The sequence below is a fragment of the Melanotaenia boesemani genome, chromosome 20 (assembly GCF_017639745.1).
Source record: "Melanotaenia boesemani isolate fMelBoe1 chromosome 20, fMelBoe1.pri, whole genome shotgun sequence".
Classification (NCBI taxonomy): Eukaryota; Metazoa; Chordata; class Actinopteri; order Atheriniformes; family Melanotaeniidae; genus Melanotaenia; species Melanotaenia boesemani.
In genome coordinates, this window is record NC_055701.1 from 13,253,719 (window position 1) to 13,272,399 (window position 18,681).

Genomic DNA, 18,681 nt, shown 5'->3' on the forward strand with positions numbered 1-18,681 from the left:
TGCAGTCCCTCAGATAAAGATGTAATCTTGAATAAGGTCCAAATGGATTTCAGAGATTGTTGGTTTCATCATGTTAGCCTCTTTTTTAAAGCCCACTGCAGTTTTGTCCCCAACAGCAAAGTGTTGGAACTGGAAATGAACTGGCTATATATGGATTAATACAATTCTCCCTGTTTTCCTGCTGGTTTACTGTGGTAGTCCTGCAGTTAATAATGAGAAAATAAAAATACAAACCAAGAAAAAATCAGACTACAGGATGTGTTTTGTATTACATATTGCTTCTTCGTTGTGAGACCACTAAACTGATAAATATAATCCAAAAGCATAGTTTACTGGACATCCATCCCCTTCTCACAAACAAAGCATCAATATTACAATGCTTTATTCACTTTTACTGTGCAAGTCAGTCTCACACTATATGTCTGCATAACTTTTCTTTTTAAACACTTTCATGAAACACTCTTAGAAAACAGAAAGCATTGTTTCAGGAGCAAATTAAAATATGCTATTTGATCTTATCTGTAAATGTAACAGCAGCAACTGCAGAATTTTACTAAAAACCATGCTGAATGCACCAATAATGGCATTAACATGACCACTAGGGGTCCTTAAAGCTCCATTAAGACTGCTAATCAGCCCTGAATAAATATTTTTTCTTGCTCTGTAGATGGTAATTCATCAGTTGGATGGAGGTTATGTGTACTTCATTTTTGTGTCCCCTGTTGGTGCTCAACATCTGAGGCAACAGCCAGCTCTACACTGCAAAAGGAAAAAGCTCTTCCCAAACAAGCTTCTCTAATGCATGTACTTAACATCACTTAATTTGTGTTAATTCCCAGCATTAAGCGGGGGTAATGACTTCGCAAGTGAGTGCACTGCCATTACCTTGCTCTGCCTGACATCAAATGGCAGCTGATGGACTCAGGACACAGATTTGGGGGCTCAGTGTGAGTGCTCTAATGCATTAGGTATTACAGGGGATAATTACACATTCCATATTTGTGTACAGTATGTTCACCATAGATGTTATAAATATAACAATTTCTAATTCTGTTGTAGATGCTGTGAGCTTATAGTGAGCGTACCACTTTATGCAGTGTGTTGCATATCTGCATATCTGTCAGTATTTCTAACATTAAAATGACATTAGCATAAAAAATGTGAATAATTCATCACCTTTGAGTGAACCCAGATGCACTGCTCTCAGTATCTCCCTCCCGCTCCTTGCTCCTCCACGTGAGCAGACCACATGGTTTGTAGCTGGTTTAATGGGATGGAATGTGACAGGTTATGTTTTCATCGGCCTGATATGGAGCGTGGTTCTGGCAGGAGGCACCGACTGAGAAAAGGAGAGAAAGCGAAAGAAGGAGAGGGGGAAGTGAGGCTGGCTCCCCAGTTTATCTAGATTCATAATTAGAAATGTTTGTGCTTGTTGTGAATCAGTTATAGATGATGCCCCCCTCCTCTGGTAGAATACTCAACACACATACACAAACACACACAGAAACACATGCTCTGTATGGGGCCATTACTGCTGGTCCACTAACTCCCTGCATTTGCTGTGTCTGTGCATTCAGAGCACCATTAGTCCAAGACTCTGTGAATAATTGCTGAATGGAGCATGTTTTCGCTGCGATCTACTCAGGTTCCAGTTTTAGGAGAGAATAAGAGGGGTGACGACATCGATTGATGTCTGATGCCAAAGTTAACACTGCATTTTGCAATGTTTGTCAAAGTGTTGTTTGTGTAATCCACAACTTTACACTCTACAAGTTCTGCACACTTACCAGGTTATATTAACATCAGAGGAGCTTTGATAGAGGCCACAATTTTTTTTTAACATAATCATTTGAGTCAATATTGTAAAAAAGAACAGTTTTGTCGCCAATGACGCCCTTCTGTAAGTAATCAGCAGAATCTAAATTGTTTTGTCTTCAAAAGGTACATATTATGTCCCAAGCTCATTTTTTAACCTCACAAATACATCTTGTCTTGCCATATTGCTTCTTTCAAAGGCTGTCATTGAATTATTGCTGTTACTTGTCATTTTCCTGTAATTTGTTTCCTGTGGAATAAAGAGTGAATGGAGACTGACAATTAGGATGAAAAGGAAAATGCTTCTATTTTGTGTAGACATTTTGGATAAGAGCAAGCCTCACAGAAGCATTAAATCTTAACTGCTTCTTATTTCTGGACGGGTGTTTTTTATCGCATTATTGAACTTGTGTGTCATTAACCACATTATTTCAATCACGCAGTGTATTGCTTGTTTGAAAAGGGGGGAAAAAAACAAGTTAAAAGAAAGACCAAACAACAGGCAAATACCCAATTTTCTTGCAAATTTAACAAAAATCACTCCCTTTAAACAGTTTCTTGGCTATTTGGTATAAGTTTTATATTTCATTAAATTTAGCATCATTTCTTCTTTAAGGACTTAAGTGTTGGTAATGTTTTTAAACAAGTGTTACTATGTGAAGATTACATTGTGTAATACATGTTGACTTGGCTGCTCTGTTATCGTTTATTGTGTCCTACACAGAGTATGAATAGTTCTTTATTATTATTATTATTATTACAAGGAAGCACAGCTTCCTGGCCACTCTTATTCGCCAAGCCCCATTGAACAACAACAATTTAATCTCCTTTGTCCCACATTGTTTCTTTTCTTTGTGTTAATATAGTGGCCCTTGTGTGATCATGAGCCTCTATTTTGCCCTCTTTTTGAGGTAAATAAATACTTTGGGTAGGCATACACTAAACCAAAATCACGTTCATTCTCTTAAAATAACAACGTACTTGTAGGGATTTCTGTTTGTATTAAGAACGTAATGACAGGGATTAATAATGTAATATTAATATTCTTAAACCTCTATTGATTTCTCGGTTCGACTAAGCGCATTAAGGATTTAAAGATACTGGCAAGTGCCTATGTGAAAAACTATTTAAGATTAAGAAGCTAGACAAAAGGATGTGACATTGGACGTAATTAGGAAACTGCATTTTCATTGTTGAGTTTCAGTATAAAAAAGAGCTGTTCGTTATATGCGATTCCCATTCCCAAAAACTGATTATCACAGCGCAGATTTCCTCGATTTACGACTGACAAACACTGTTATATTATAAATGTATAATGTTGACACATTTTTGCCACGTGAATATTTGACCACAGAGCTTTTCAGTGTGTTTTATGGCTATATGTGCAACAAGTGTTTCATTACTATCTATGCAACTCCAGTTTAATGCTAATTCTGCACTTCCACACTATCAACCAATTAATATTCACAGGAAATCGTGTTCGCTTTAACAAATTATACATGACAAATGTCGACATGATGTTCCGCTTTCTATGTGTGTATGTGCTGGATGGGCATGACTATAAAATACGAAGGGCGGGGTTATACCGGTTGAGCCAATCAGCATACTTGCTTCCCTGTCCCCTTTATTTTTAATGGTCACAATCTGACTACGTATCATGCCAACGTCTTCTAGCTTTCAAGCTGTTAGCTAACGGCTAATGATAATGCTGACAATTCCCATTCGTTTCTTTGTAAACTATCAACAACGTAACTAAAACAGCACAAAGCGTATCTGCTATTAGCTATTCCACTGCTGACGGTAAGTTAGTATTTTACAGTTGCCAATCCGCTGTTAGTTACCTGTAAGGAAAATCAAGCTAGCGATAGTCAAGCTGGTTTGCTGTCTTGGTTAGCTAACAATAGTAAAGCTAGCAATGGTAAAAGGCATTAATAGTCATCGGGGAATAGTTCACCGCATGAATTAAGTTGGTCGGTTATTGGAGTGAATCTTTTTTTTTTTTTTTTTTTTTTTTTTTAAATGTTTGTCACTGTAGGCAGGTGAGCTCACTTTAACGCATCCACAAACCACTGTTGATGTGTTCTCCTGGCAACTGTATCTGTTGAACATGTTGTGTGTTCTAAATATTATAAACAGGTGGAGATACAAGGTACCGGTTATTTAAAAAAAAGTATAGCTTCAGAAGTTTTTTTTTTTTTTAAACCAAGAATGAATTGCTTTACAAATTATTTTCTGACAACTAAAGTAGGCTACATTTTCCTCACCTGCCAAGGGTGCTCATCACAACCATCCATACACAAGCAACAGGAATAATGAATATAAACTGCAGTTTGAAATATGTATTTGCCATTGCTTACTAATCGTACTGGGATTACTCGTATAAAACAACGACATAAATGAATGAGAAAGTGCAGAAGCATATGGACTCGAAAGTTATCATTTTTATTTTACAGAAGTCTACTGTTTGTTAACTGGTTTCCTCTGTCTGATCAAGACATATATGAGCTTAAAGTGCAGACTCCACTTAAATGTGTGTGTAATCATCACATCCAAAGTGAAGCAACGGTTAAAAATGCATCATTTTAATATGCAGAACACTGTTAAGGAACCAATCATAATAGGCATAAATAAAGCCTTATTTTTAATGTTTTGGCAATAATATGCAGACATTGACTGAACTCTAAAACATGTGGGCATCACCATAATGTGGGTTTTCTCTTTCATGATGCTTTGCCAGGCCTTTATGGCTGTTGCCTTCAGTTGTTACTACCTTTACTTTAATCTTTAGTGAGTCAGATTCACCCCAGTCAGGTTGACTTTTTACCTTCAAGAACTTCTCGGTTGCTTTGTCAGTGTGATTGGTCCTACTGAAAGGCACTGAAACCAATGTTGTTTCATTTGACTGAGCTCTGAGAAAAGTCTCTCCACAGATACAATGTTAAACAGAATTTCATCAAAAAGTCAGGCTAACATGATTTGAGTAAACTACAGTGATAAATTCCTTAATTACTTAATTATTACCATTGGTATGACATTATTGTTTGTATATAAGTTAATTAAATAAGCTGCTTTCATAATCTAACTTTTATCATTTTTACAAAATGTCTAATTGATGTTTCTGTTATTACATTTACCACTTGTCTGTCACAGCTTCTGACTCAACAGATAATAGATAACAGATTAAAAACATTAAAAGATGACATCATAGTAGCTGTTTAATACACTAACAGCTAACCCAGAGTGCTGCCATTAGAGAAAATGCTAATTTCTTCAATAACTTTAAGACTATTATAGCCATTTGCTTTATCTTGGTGTCTAAGGGTTTGTTTCCAGGGTCAAGGATTCTAAATAAGAAGTGGCATCTATCCTGATGATGAAAATAGATAGTGATATTAGCTTGAAGTATACGTAAGAGTGTTGGCATGGAGTTGGTAACTGGGTGGGATGTTGGGCTTTTTGGGTTTTTCTCAGGTAAATGACCCCTATGGCTTGGCATAGGTTGCTCTCCTGAGTGTTTCTAGTTGAAAAATGTATTGAGAGTGATGGCAAGGATAAAAGGTGCATCAGCAGACTTTGGAAGGTAATATTGCACATTTAGTCTCAAATTGCAAATCACTGCTAATCCAGAAATAATGAGAATAGCAGTCTGCTGCCCATGACACATTTTCAGTTAGTTGTCAAATTGCAAATTTTAGCCTCTGTGAAAACAAGTACCACTCTTAAACCTTTCCTAAAATTTAAATTAAATAGGCTCAAATTGAAGTTGAGTTTACATTTCAAGCCTATATTAAAGTTTTAACTGGAACCTGAATGTATTTCTGAAAATGTCTAAATCAACAAGACTGTGTCACTGTTTATTTTCAGACCCAACTGTATTGTTTCTGTGTAATTAATGCAATACCGATATTTCACTGCCTAAATGGAGGTATTCTTTGTTACAGAATCCTTGATTGTGTCTGACATGATGGATGGAAACCCTTTGTTGGCTGTGTGGAGATGACCTGCCACCCTTTCGGGAATGGTCAGAATGGGGCCAGATGTGCCCCTTCTTAATGAATACAAACAGGAGTTCTTCTGGAAGCGTTTCCCTCAGACAGTGTTGGGAGGACCACGCTTCAAGTTGGGCTACTGTGCCCCACCATATGTATATGTCAATCAAGCAGTTTTGTTTTTGACCCCATGGCTTTTTGGAGGCATTGGCACCCTGCTCTGCCAGCTGCAACTGCTTCACGAACTTCATGCTGCTGTACTTTCTGGTGCACTCATGTTTTTAGCTGCAGCGGGTGTCCAGGCCATGGCACTGTATGCTGCACGGAGGAATGGCACAGTGGAGAGACTTGGTGCACCCAACATCCTGGTAGATGAAGAGGAGGTGGAATTTACCCACTGTGTCAGCCCAGAGACTGTTCGATTCATTGCTCCAGGGAAACGGTTTGGGCTTAATGTGGTGCTGCATACAGTACTAGCTGGAGTTCTCTGTGGCTTCGGGACGTGGTATGTGTTCTTGGGCAGACTGACTGCTCTCTATGGCAGCGTCGGTGTCTCTCTGGTAGTGTTTGTCCTTAGCTGGGTAGCTCTGTGCATAGCTGAATATTCCCTCATTGTAAATACGGCCACAGAGACGGCCACTTTCCAGGCACAGGACACGTATGAGATCACCCCGCTCAGCCGGCCCCTCTACATTTTTATTTTCATTTCTGTGGACTTGGCTAATCGGTGAGCAACAACAAAACATAAATCTTATTTTTTTTAAAAATGTGTGTCTTTTGTCAAATTCATGTCAATATTTTGCTGTTTTTCAGGTTCTCAGACCCTATCCCTGAGCTCCAACTGGCCAGCCAAACTCTTCATGTGCTGTTCCTCTTCTTACCCCTGTTGTGGGCAGTAGGTATACTACCTCCCCTGGATGCCCTGCTTCTCTGGGGCATGGAACAGGTTCTTGTGTTTGGCTTAGGAGGCTCGCCCATGTCTAGCAACCTCAGGTACACATTGAAATAGTTTATCGCCAGTGGGATCACACTGATTTTGATCCATTTTATTTTTGTTCATGGCTGTATATATTAAACCAAATAAATAAATCATTGACTTGTCATTTATCTTTATGTATGCTTGTTGAATATTTACATTATAGTAATCTTTTTAAGCTACAAGTAATACTCTCCTTGAGTGCATCTGTAAAAGATTTTGACGCTGCAAGCGATGTTAACGATGTGTTTGTGTGCATGTATTTCTAAACTTTGTTCCAGGTTATACTGTTACAAATATATTTAGTAACAAAATACAAAAAGGAATATGATTTCTTATTTGCACTTTTATACAGATATATCAAAAATATATCTGTCAGAAGCTATCATAAAGGCCATATGTTTATTTATGTAAATACACAAACACTCTTTTCTCTTCAATTCTTTAGTTATTGAGCAGAAGATGCTAGAAAGTTTGTCTTCACCACTGTTAAACATTGGACTTTTTGCTTTTACAGCTCCACTATAACTCAGGGAGTCTGTTTGATCGATTAGTTTAACCATGCAAATTGTGATATGATTTAAACTAGGGATGCTCCGATCAGGTTTTTTGTTGCCGATTCCGATACCGATCACCCATGAGTGCCGATCACTGCCGATCACCGATCACTGCCGATCACCGATAATCACATGGATTGGCTGTAATTTTCTTAAAAGCACTGCCGACTATTTGATGTGGAAAAGGAACCATAAAATCCCCCTAATTTAGACAATAACATGTACATAGTACAATGCGCTATCTTTCAGTAATCAGTAGTACTATATTTTAACAGACTGAAAACACATAAGGCTCTCATAAGGCTAAATAAGAAAGTAAAACAAAATCTTAATATTGCTAAAAAAAAAAGCCAAGTAAAAGAGGCGTCCTCCACCACTGAGAACGGTTGGTCGTCAAGGCCGATTAACTGAATTATTTTTGTGGTTATTTGCTTGACTGTCACGCTCATACGGACGAGTGTTGGTAACTGTTGGCTGCGTTAGCTGCGCTCTGGCTGCACCAGCGTCTTCCTTTCATTCTGTGCAGTGAGCCTCGAAAATTCAGCGTACTCCGTCAAGTGTTTGTTCTTTAAATGCCGTATTAGATTCGTTTTATTGAAGGATTTTGACGTACTTCCCCCGCGAGGTACTTTTGCGTTGCACGTGTTGCAGGATGCAAACTTTACATCACTCTCACACACAGTGTAAAACTTCCACACGGCAGACATGTTTGCTTTGGATTTGCAACCGCGCGCATGCAAATTGTGGAGGAAAGCGGGAGCTATGACACTGCCCGCAGCGCTTCTGCAGGTTGCAGAGTATGAAATATAGGTGGTCAGATTTTGTGATCGGCAACAAAAGGCATTGATCGGCGAACACCGATCACATACTTTTTTACGGATATCGGCCGATAATGATCGGTGTCCGATCGATCGGAACACCACTAATTTAAACTAAGGTTTTTTTTTTTATCCACTTCAAATAATGCACAAGTTCACACTTTACCAAAAAGTTGGACATTAAAAAGTAAAGCAGTAACTTCAGACTTTTTTTTTTAACCTAAAAGTTTAAACATTTGACAGTTTTGATCTATTATGACAGTTTTAATCTATCATATCCTTGTCATTTTGTGTGGAAAACCAGCCCTCATCACATTCATATAGTTAGACTGAACTGACAAGTGTCACAGTAACTTGTGCTTCATCAGTCCTAATTTTTGGTATTTACATTGTCCCACAGGCTGCTGTTGATGTTTGGTGTATCCACTGGCGTAGCTGTGTGTAATTACTTTATCCCGTCAGCATTGGGTGTGGTACTCTTGTCCATCTCTATGGGATTTCTACTGAGCCTGGACCTCAGCCAAGTTGGCACACTCTGCAGAGGACCCAGCACAGCCTTCAGGGACCATGGATTGCGCAGAGGGGGGTCGCCACCTCCTCCTCCCAATTCATTTGGCTGGAATCTAGGCTGCAGGGAGCTGTTACTATATTTAAGCCTGCTGCTGGTAGCGATGGCAGAGGGAGGACTGGCGCATCACTTCCTTGGTTCAGTTCAATCTCAGAACTTTGTTTCATCAGCCCAAGGTCCTGTTGGGTACCTTCTCCTCTTACTCTTCTGTTTATGCTGGGCACTAAGGGAGGTCCAGGGGGCTTATGTATTTGGAGGAGTGTTTCTTAATCCCTTTTACCCTAAAGGCATGTCCAATGTGCAAACTTTCAAACAAAAGAATAGAGGATTGTACATAGCGGCTGCCATCAGAAGAGTCCTTGTTTATCTTGGTAAGCCTGTTATAACTTACATATTGTTTGCATTTATTGTTTGTATATGTTTTTTAGGAGTGAAAACTTCTTCACATACAAGCCTCTGTTTGTGAAGGTGAATAACCAGCTCCTGCTGTATCTTTGATTCACAGTGTCTCCATTTGCAATGACTGCTTTCCTGTCCATGGACAGATCTCTGCAGTTGCTCCACAGGGTCTCCACCAGTGTGGGATTTACACGAGCCTTTAGAGTGGTATACTCACACTCATTGCTGTTTTTCAGTTTGTGTTGCTACATGATTATAACATTCAGAAAAAATTAATCATAAAACACTTTTGGCAAAAAATTTCAATAATGCCAGCACAGATCAAAAATTTTCGTTAAAATAGAATGGAAACGTTGCCAGTTAACGTTACTTCAACACTTCTGTTTTCCTTTATTTTTATTGAGCTGTGATTAATAAAAGATTTTCACTGTGTTGCTTTGCAGGTTTGGCAGAGCTCCGAGGATGCCCTGCTTCAGATGGTATTGGTGGTTTTAGTGCGACTTGCAGCTGGAAACGTTACACTACCAGGGTGGGGCAACTTAGGAACTGGAGTTCAGCTTCTACTGGTGAGCTCAACAGAAATGTATTACTTCCACACATTAAAATTATTCTACAGTCTTTCAGAGCACACCAGATTTTAAAGTCATCACCTAATAAAGAGTGCATGTTTACAATACGGCATGACAGTGTTTTAGTTAGCAAATATCAAAGTAGAAAAGTTTAACTAAGTTATATGATTAAAAATACACACAAACTTAGATATTCAGTATATTGGACAAATGTTAGTTAATAATATTGGATGCTGGTTCTTTAGATAAGTCATGTTTACCTTTTTTCTGATCCAGGTGGGCCTCTTGATTGACAGATTGAGCCAATTCCTGGCCAAACTAAAGTTCACCCTTACTGTATTAGTGACATCTTGGACAGAGAAGAAGCAGCGCCGTCAGTCTGCTGGAACTATCCTGGCTCTTAACGCATCACTATGTCCACTGCTGCTGGCAATGGTGACCCTCTCTGCCCTGATCTCTGCCCCTTTGCTGCCCCTTTTCACTCTGCCTATATTCCTTGTGGGGTTTCCCAGGCCACAGCGAAGTTGGCCAGGCCCAGTGGGAACTGCCTGTCCCTGTCCAGATTCAATCTTCTACCAGCAAATGAGCGGAAGTTTGGCCACAGCACTGAGGATGGCCTTTGCAAGAGGCTCACTTGGTTAGTGGTTCATTTCTGATATCTTTTCTTCAAATATTCCGCCCTTTTCACACAGCCTGACTTATGTTTCTTTGCTGTGCGTAAGTGTCCTGTGTATAACTAGAGGTGGGTGTCAAAATTTATCTGCTAATATATCGCTGAAGCTGCAACAAAAGTAGTCACAGAGCCATAAGGTTTGTTATGTGTGAGGGTGACTCAGTACTCTTGAACATACAGCTTTTACTAACGATGCTTTTGTCACTTGACTGATTCTGAGTGGCCAACTTGTTTTTTTATTGGCACACACTTAGTGTGGTGCTGATCTGCTTCTGTCTGATATGTGTGAATGTTTCAATGGGAACAGCTGCAAATTACTTTTTTTTTTTTTTAAAGTTACAATATGGTGAGACCATTATATGAAAATGACAAATATGTCTACTAAAAACCCTTATGGTTTAGGGGTTAATCATTTCCATATATATTTTTTCTAATGTTTTAGAAAAGCCAATTATGTTTTATCTATTATAAAGCAGGTCACCGAAACACGAATACCTGTCAAAAGAGCTCACGCAACAGACTTTCAACATTTTGGATAATAATTTTGTGTGTTTTGACTTTTCCTATCACTTTAGTGACAGGCCTTTCCCATGGGTCAAGTGGCCACTGTATGCAGATCAAAGAGCAGTGAAGCATCACATCATATGCTTAAATACTAAGAGTATCGCTGTTGTGAGCAGCCTTTTTGGAACACTGGCAGTAATGTGAGCTTACATCATCGAGTTGAGCTTCCTGTGAAGTGACCCAAAAAAAAGCTCAGCTCTGTATTCATTACATCCAAATGTTTCCACAACATTAACTGCATAATACTCCAAGGCTAAACTGGACTGCTGCTAGGATATTGTTTTGTGCTTGACCAAGAGGGGTGAGTGGAAAAAAATGGTGCGAGTAGAAACTTCATATTCATGGGTTGATGATTCAAAACTTAATAAAAATGCTGAGGTAATGCAGTTCTTAGTCTTATTGTTTACTGTTAGCTTTAGTAACAGTAGCTATGATGTATTATTTAGAATATTTTCTTGTTAGATTGATGCTTGCAGTCAAAAGATGGCAGTTTGTAGTTTTTGCTTTGCTCACACTAGGGGCCATGGAGCAGTGAGCAGGAAAGGAATCTGCCCAATCTGTCGCTTCACATCACGAGGTAGTGGCTGAAACTATTCTGAGATGTCGTTATGGGACATGACATTATCCTTGAGCCACGCAAGCACTAGTCAACTTAAAACAAAAGCCTCCTTGACCTTGCCACTGCTGTGCATCTTGTGCAGAAATAAACATCTGTCTTCTGTCTCAAAGAAATGAAAAGCCCACATTGTATAAAAAAGGAGGACATTTTTGGAGAGTAATGACAAGCTAAGGACAACAACATGTTTAATATTTAGATCTCTGTGCAGCCATCCAGTTAAAACCGTATAGTGACCTTCCTATGCTTTTTTGGTAGTACATGTCTAAGCAGCTCATACAGTTAGCATGTCATCGTCATAGTCAGCAGAGGGACAGCTTTTTTGTTGTGCTAAATTTACATGCCACACCTCTATACATGTTAGATGTGCTGATGACTCGTAATTTTCTCCACATTTGTAGGTTCTTTAGCCCCAGGCTCTCATTTTCTCGGTCGCTTTCAGGATCGTATGGTTTGGATAATGATTCTAGAGAGAGGGTATGGCTACTGTACAGTCAACATCAAGGTACTTTGTCTTGCAGTTTGACTCATTGCATGCATTTTACAACAATGTTAAATAATATGGTCTGTTTTTTTTTTTTTTGGGCAGGGTCTTGAACTGCAGGAGACTTCTTGCCATACAGTGGAAGCACGCAGGGTGGATGAGGTGTTTGAGGCTGCTTTTGAACGCCCCGAGCGGCTCGGTTTCCCCAAAGGATTTAACCTGCACTGGGGAAACGCCCTCACCCCATGTGCTTCACTTGCAGTTCGAGTCTACTCTGATGCCCGGAATGTGCTCTCTGGTATCATTGACTCTCATGAGAACTTGAGGAAACTTCAAGATGATTTCATGAAAGCACTCATCTGGTTGCTTCTTCGATATTGTGTGCAGAGGCATAAAGGATTTTTATGGAGTAGTGAAGAGGGGTCAGGGATTGGAGGTATGAAGTCCCAGTCTTCACAGTTTGCCCAGACTACTTGTAACCAGCCGTCTGAGGCTGTCATGGTAGAATCCAATCTGTCTTCTCTCAGGTTCAGACAGGGGAGCTCTAGTTTGACTTCTTTTGGAGACTGGTCAGACGAGGATGACTTATTTGGACCGCAACCAGCCAGACGAACTGTGGCATTAGTGACCGCAGAAGCCCAACCAGGACAGTCGGCACTGCAAACGGGGGTCTCTCTGCCAGGCTCTGTAGAAATGGACAGTCTCTTTGAAAACATGGCTCTTTCTGCCCTGCAGCCGCTGCAGCCTCTGGGACTTGGCATCGGGATGCCAGCTGTAGATAAAGGGCGAAATCCGGAAGTCTTCAGAGAAAGTCCTCATCTGAACTTCAGCTGCCCTCAGTCTGAGGCATTCAACCTACCGCCAGGGTGGAGGACAGCACCATTACTTCCATCTCGCTTGTTGTCTCTGAGGGGTTTATTTCCAGAGGAATGGTTTCGATTTACCTTGGGGCGGTTTGGACTTTCTGTTCAAGGGGAGACCTCAGAGGATATGACCAAAGCCCTAAAGGAGGATGAAGTCTTGAAAGAACTGCATGTAAAGGTTGCACTCTCATGTCTCATCTCACTGGGGGCGGAGTCTGCTTTCACCAGTCCAAGTTATATCTACAGACTCTACTGTGGAGACGTACCTTGGACAGAGGGACTCGACTGGCTGTCCTCAAGCAAAGAACTTTACCAGCTCACACTTCAAGCTTTTAGGTAAAGTTGCTGCTCTTAATCTCTAGATTTCGAAAACTCTAATCAGTGGATCATATCTGTACCAGAAGCTTCAAGTGACATCTACCTGTTTTTATTTGCTCTCAGGTTCAGTTTCAAGCTGTTGTTTGATCAGGCAAGTCTTGGTCCAATGGAATCCCCTGAGGAGTTGTTCAGCACTTTAGAGGAATATGAAAGGGACTGGTACATAGGTCTAGTGACAGAAAAAGGCTGGCATGACAGTGTTCTTCAGGAGAAGCCCTATCTGTTCTCCCTGGGACACGACCTCACTATGGTAATTACATACACAAGGCCTTATTTGGATTTAAAAGTTAAAAATATACATTAAAAATCAAATTTTATTTATAAAACCCTTTTTATGGCAAAATCGACACAATTTGCTTTACACAATAAAACGCCTAAAAATTCCTATTAAAATAAAACAAGCATTCACACACAAAAGTAATATACAGGTGAAACTCAAAAAATGTGGAAAACTTAACAGAAATAAACATCTGGCTTGACGTTCATTGTGTTTTCGAAAAAGAACATGATACTGTACCCGTAACTTTTCATTTGGCATGAAATGGAGATTAAACTGCTACTTCAGGTTAAATGTGGTTAGTTCTCAGTTATGTTATATTAAATGTTACCATTTTATATGTCTTTGTCCACAGGGTACCTACACAGGAAGAGTTCTGTCTCTGCAGGAGCAGCTTGTGCAGGTGGGCCGTCTGAATGGAGAGGGGGTTCGAGGTCAGTGGGCAAACCTCTCCTGGGAACTTTTGTATGCTACCAACGATGACGAGGAGCGGTACAGCATCCAGGCTCACCCCTTCATGCTTCGAAACTTAACTGTTCAGGCAGCCGATCCCCCTCTAGGATACCCCATTTACTCATCTGCCCCCCTTCACTTCCCCTGCCTCTGACCAGTGGTTTTATTTTTAAAACTTTTGACCCAGAAGTTGTGACTGTATTTGTTCTTTTGAACATTATTTAAAATTTTCTTGCACCACAGAGGAGGAAACAACCTCATTATCGCTTTTAATTTGTTTCAAAACAAAATTTACTTCCCTAACAGAAGAAATAATTCCTGTTTGATCCCTAAAACAGTTAACTAATGACAGGTTTCCTCTAAAGCACAATTTTTTTTTGTGGTTGTGCTTAAACATGAAGTGAAAAAAATGGAGCCACTTCCCTTTAGGAAAAACCTGCCGTCATACCTCTGGCTTTATTGTATTTTAAGTTTCATAATTATTTTAACCATGCCCATAAAAAAGGGAAGAGAATTTTAATGTTAAGAATATCAAGGATGTGCCTTGGGTATGCTGTATGTGTATGGTGTTTAGTGGTATTGTTTTGTTTACATTTCACTTGTTTACAGTTTAGAAGAATTAAATGAATGTGTCCACATTTTCTTGTAAATAAAGTTAATTTTTATATGTGTAACTGTATATACTTGTAATAAAATAGGTTGGCAAAAATAGATTTGAAATGTTTCATTGTACAAACAAGGCATAAAATTGATCCAAACAAAATTTTATTAAGCATTCAAAAGGTCAGTGCAAATGCATCATCATTCTAACATGTAGTCCTCAGGCCTTGTATTCTTTCATGAAGGCTGCATGCCACAAAAAGAAGGCTTGGTTTACAGTTAAGATGGAAAGAGGTTTTCGCTTGAACAGTAGCTTTGAGTCCTTTGTCCAGAAATCTTTCTCTCTAGGTTGAAAGCAGACATTTTACAGAAACATCCAACAGCAGGAATGCAATGAAAGCACTTCTTGATGAGGTCATTTTCAGGAGGTCTTTGGCTTAGCGAAGTATGCAGAGTCTGCATCCTGCAACAGAGAAAGCTGGTTGTCAGCTTTGATATGAGCCCATGTTAAATTAAAATCAAAATTAATTTTTTATTCAAGAATGAAAGCTGAACAATTTGTAATTGTGTGGCATAAAATTTTCTCTTGACATTGCTGTCAGAAAGAGACCGTTGAGACATACTGCTAGAATTTTATAAGGCTTTATAGACTTTTTTTTCCCACGCCCTAGATCCTTCTGAATCATGTGATACTAGAGTGGCTGGCTAGTGGGAACTTAACCTTCCTGCATGGCCCTCAGCTGTCATTGTCCAGCAGAGGCCAGCAGACACTGGTCAGTTAGTCAGTCTACACAGTAATGAATGCTCAATGTCATCCTTTGCCACCGTCTTCTTATTAGACTCAAGCAAGGTCAGTAAGAGCTGAACCCCGCCCTCCAGCTGTTAAGCGACAGCTCTGCATAGGGTCTGCCACATTCTGCCTTAGTCAAGTATTTTCAGTCCATTCACACAGTGAAAATGGTCTCAGTCTCCAGTTCTTTGCAAAGTCATCCCTAAATATTGTTTATATAGTATGTTTATATATGTTTATATTTTTGCTATTTATTAATAACAATCCATATTTGTTGATTTCTTAGCTATACACATGGAAGTAAGGTTTATTTTGCCTCATTACCTTTACACAAACAGCAGTTAGGTACCTACCAGACCAGCTTTGAAATTCTGCACCCGTTTCCTGCCCAGCAAGTTTGTCATGGACCAGGCAAACGTGGGTGCATACTGCCAGGCGTAGTAAAACAAAAGGAAGGGCTGCTGAGCAATCCACATTTCCTTGACACTATTGGCAATTCCCACCAGCATTAAACGAACACATCGGCTTGTTGGCATCTTGTATTCTTGGTTGCCAGCTGTAGTAACATGCTTAAAGGAAAATCGATAACTGAAAACAAAAGTAGCCATTATATCGCACACATTAAGTAAATCAACTACAAATAAATACATTACCTTGCCCACTTCCTCTGTAAAGGCATTGCTGACAATCTGTGACTGCACCGGCCCAGGACACACTGTGCTGATGAGAATATTTGGAAAGTCTGTCAGCTCCGTTCGAAGGGAATTAAAGAAACCCTGTGGAAATTACAGCTACAATCAAGACCATGGGTACACAGACAGGACATTGCCTCTAGAGACATTTAGTTTACATACATGAGTAATAAAAAGTGGAGGAGAAACTCAAATGAAGCTCCTCTCCTGTGAGTGTAGATTAAGTACTCTAAATGTTAAAAATAAAGGTTAATTTTAAATCAGTTCACCTGAAGAGCATGTTTGCTGGCAGAGTATCCTGTTGCCAGGGGGGCCCCAGCAAGGCCAACTACACTGCTGACAGTCACAATACTCCCTCTGCCTCTCTGTGTCATGTGAGGCAGCACCTGCTTTGTTATAGAGACTGTACCAAGGTAGTTGAGCTCCATCAAGGCCTGGTATACATCAACACTGGTCTCCAAGAACAGAGAGCGCTGACTTCGGCCACCATTGTTAATTAGGACATCAACCTGGAAACGTGGCGAGAGGAAGAAAAAAACAAAACAGGTTTGGAAAACAGCCTTCTTCTGTTTAATGGTGCTAAAATAGTGTAACTTGCCATCTTTCCATCTGCATATAGTATAACAAAAAAAATTGCATATTAATTTATTTACAACACAGTAAAAATGTTGAATTTATTAGAGAGGGTTGCATCACAGAAGAGCAACTGAAGTGGATTTACCTGCCCAAAGTACCGAATCACAGTTTTCATTTTTTCCTCATGAGATGTCCTCTCCAACAAATCAAGTGGAAGAACGAGAATATCTTCATCCTTGAGGCTGGAGTTCTCTAAAAAAAAATAAATAAATAATATAGAATGAATAAGACTGAAAGGAAATTAAACAAGCTTAGCAAATGCCATGAAGACAAAATATTATTACTGTGTTACCTACTTAAGGTTTTAGTATAGATGCTAAAATAAAATTTTTGTCGAATTTAATGAAAGCCTGCTTTGATGACTTATCCATGACCAGAGTGTGTTTGCAAATAACAACCCCCCCTCCCCTAAAAAAAAAAAATAAAAATTTCTACCTAAACAGTGCCGTTTCACTCTATTTAGATCATCTTCACGTCGAGCAGACAAGACGAGACGTGACCCACATTTTGCCAGCTGATAGGCCAGCTCTTCTCCAATACCACTGGAAGCTCCAGTGACCCACACCACCAGTCCCTTTAGCTTGGCCTCTGGTCAACATAAATCAGAACAGTCAAAACATGCAAAAATTAAGAGATGTTTTTAAACATTAGCTAAAGCCACCACTTGAAATGGCATGGGTATGCAAATAAATTTTTATTACCTAAATGACATTTAGCTGCATCCTTTTCCAGATGCTGTTAATGTGAAAGTTAAGTGTTGCACTGTCATCCTTTACTGGAACGCCTTAACACAACAGATCTATTGTTAATGTCTGAGAACCATTTGTGTTTTCAAAATGTCTTCTGTACAACTAAATTTGAAGTAATGCTCACTGATGTGTACTGCCTTACACAGAGAAACAACATCATTTACTCAAGGTACATTCCAGCAAAATTAAAATCTCGTTTCATGTGTTTTTGTACTTCACACCTAACTGCATACCGATTTTCGTTGAATAACAGGAAATGTGGAAAGAAATACATTAAGCTGTTACACAACATACGTGGTTATTAAATATTTATTTCATTTTTAAAATCAACAAACTGATGCTTACACATTAAGATGGTCATAATACAATGGATGGTAATAATTCTGATGCCATCCTATCACTTACATTGTAACTGACACCAAAACACTATCTTTGATTTATAGAAATAAATGATGAAAACTAAGTCTGTGGGCGTATCAGTCTAATTCAGCTGTACATATTTTGAGTAGGGCTTCCTCTAATGGCACATCATGTTTCTATTTAGTGGCTACAGTAACTATTGCCATTGTGACGTTTATTTCTGAAACACATTTTTTAAACATACATTTTCCACTGTATCGCTGTACCTTCCTATTTACATAACTGTGTACATGACGCTTACTTGGGGGAAAACACACACACACACATACATAAATTTACATACATACACACACACACACATATATATATATATATATATAAAATTATAATATATCTCATAGAGGTAGTATAATATATGTTTCATGATAGATAGATAGATAGATAGATAGATAGATAGATAGATAGATAGATAGATAGATAGATAGATAGAACTTAAATTATATTTTATTAAATGGATATTCTCAAGAGGTATCGGTATTGGAAGGAATATGATCTAATGTAATGACTTTTTGAAAGTTATGGACAGGAACTTTTCCTGAACTCACCTGGCCTGTGTCCTATCAGTCTCGCTCGCAGCAGAGTAAAGTCTGCATCCGCAAATATGAAACACAGGACATGCATGAGTACATATAATGGTATAAAGTACCACAGTGCTGCTGACAAAATATACAAATCCATTTTTTATGTACTGGCTTTACAACACAGATGTAGGTAGATCCACCAAGCTAGCTTCCTTGATTTAGCTAAGGCTAAAGTCTAATACGTCACTTCCGTTGCTGATTTTTCGAATTAAAA

The 18,681-nt window shown here is 39.1% G+C and overlaps 2 protein-coding genes across 3 annotated transcripts; one reads left to right on the forward strand and one right to left on the reverse strand.

Annotated features, from left to right (window-relative positions):
* The first annotated feature begins 3,467 nt into the window (after positions 1–3,467).
* Positions 3,468–14,710, forward strand: pcnx4 (pecanex 4). 2 transcript variants are annotated; one of them, XM_041972179.1, is made up of 11 exons: positions 3,468–3,615; positions 5,741–6,531; positions 6,618–6,797; positions 8,556–9,094; positions 9,229–9,329; positions 9,566–9,688; positions 9,968–10,328; positions 11,946–12,049; positions 12,134–13,227; positions 13,333–13,519; positions 13,902–14,710. In XM_041972179.1, the coding sequence occupies exons 2-11, from the start codon at positions 5,834–5,836 to the stop codon at positions 14,151–14,153; spliced, it is 3,639 nt and encodes a 1,212-aa protein (XP_041828113.1). In that variant the 5' UTR covers positions 3,468–3,615; positions 5,741–5,833; the 3' UTR covers positions 14,154–14,710. The 2 variants fall into 2 exon arrangements, with proteins under 2 accessions (XP_041828113.1, XP_041828112.1); XM_041972178.1 differs by having other exon boundaries at positions 5,757–6,531.
* dhrs7 (dehydrogenase/reductase (SDR family) member 7) lies at positions 14,709–18,640 on the reverse strand. The gene is made up of 7 exons (XM_041972182.1): positions 18,432–18,640; positions 17,153–17,305; positions 16,803–16,909; positions 16,351–16,590; positions 16,043–16,165; positions 15,743–15,958; positions 14,709–15,062 (listed from the first exon to the last, which is right to left on the reverse strand). The coding sequence occupies exons 1-7, from the start codon at positions 18,562–18,564 to the stop codon at positions 15,021–15,023; spliced, it is 1,014 nt and encodes a 337-aa protein (XP_041828116.1). The 5' UTR covers positions 18,565–18,640; the 3' UTR covers positions 14,709–15,020.
* Between the last annotated feature and the right edge of the window lie 41 nt (positions 18,641–18,681).

Coding starts and splice junctions, on each gene's coding strand:
- pcnx4 (XM_041972179.1), top strand. CDS start 5,834: ATGGTCAGAATGGGGCCAGATGTGCCCCTTCTTAATGAATACAAACAG. Junction 9,095..9,228: donor AAGAGTCCTTGTTTATCTTG/GTAAGCCTGTTA, acceptor TTTGATTCACAG/TGTCTCCATTTGCAATGACT. Junction 9,689..9,967: donor CTGGAGTTCAGCTTCTACTG/GTGAGCTCAACA, acceptor TTTCTGATCCAG/GTGGGCCTCTTGATTGACAG.
- dhrs7 (XM_041972182.1), bottom strand. CDS start 18,564: ATGGATTTGTATATTTTGTCAGCAGCACTGTGGTACTTTATACCATTA. Junction 16,591..16,802: donor TGATTCGGTACTTTGGGCAG/GTAAATCCACTT, acceptor CCACGTTTCCAG/GTTGATGTCCTAATTAACAA. Junction 16,166..16,350: donor CCAGCAAACATGCTCTTCAG/GTGAACTGATTT, acceptor TAATTTCCACAG/GGTTTCTTTAATTCCCTTCG.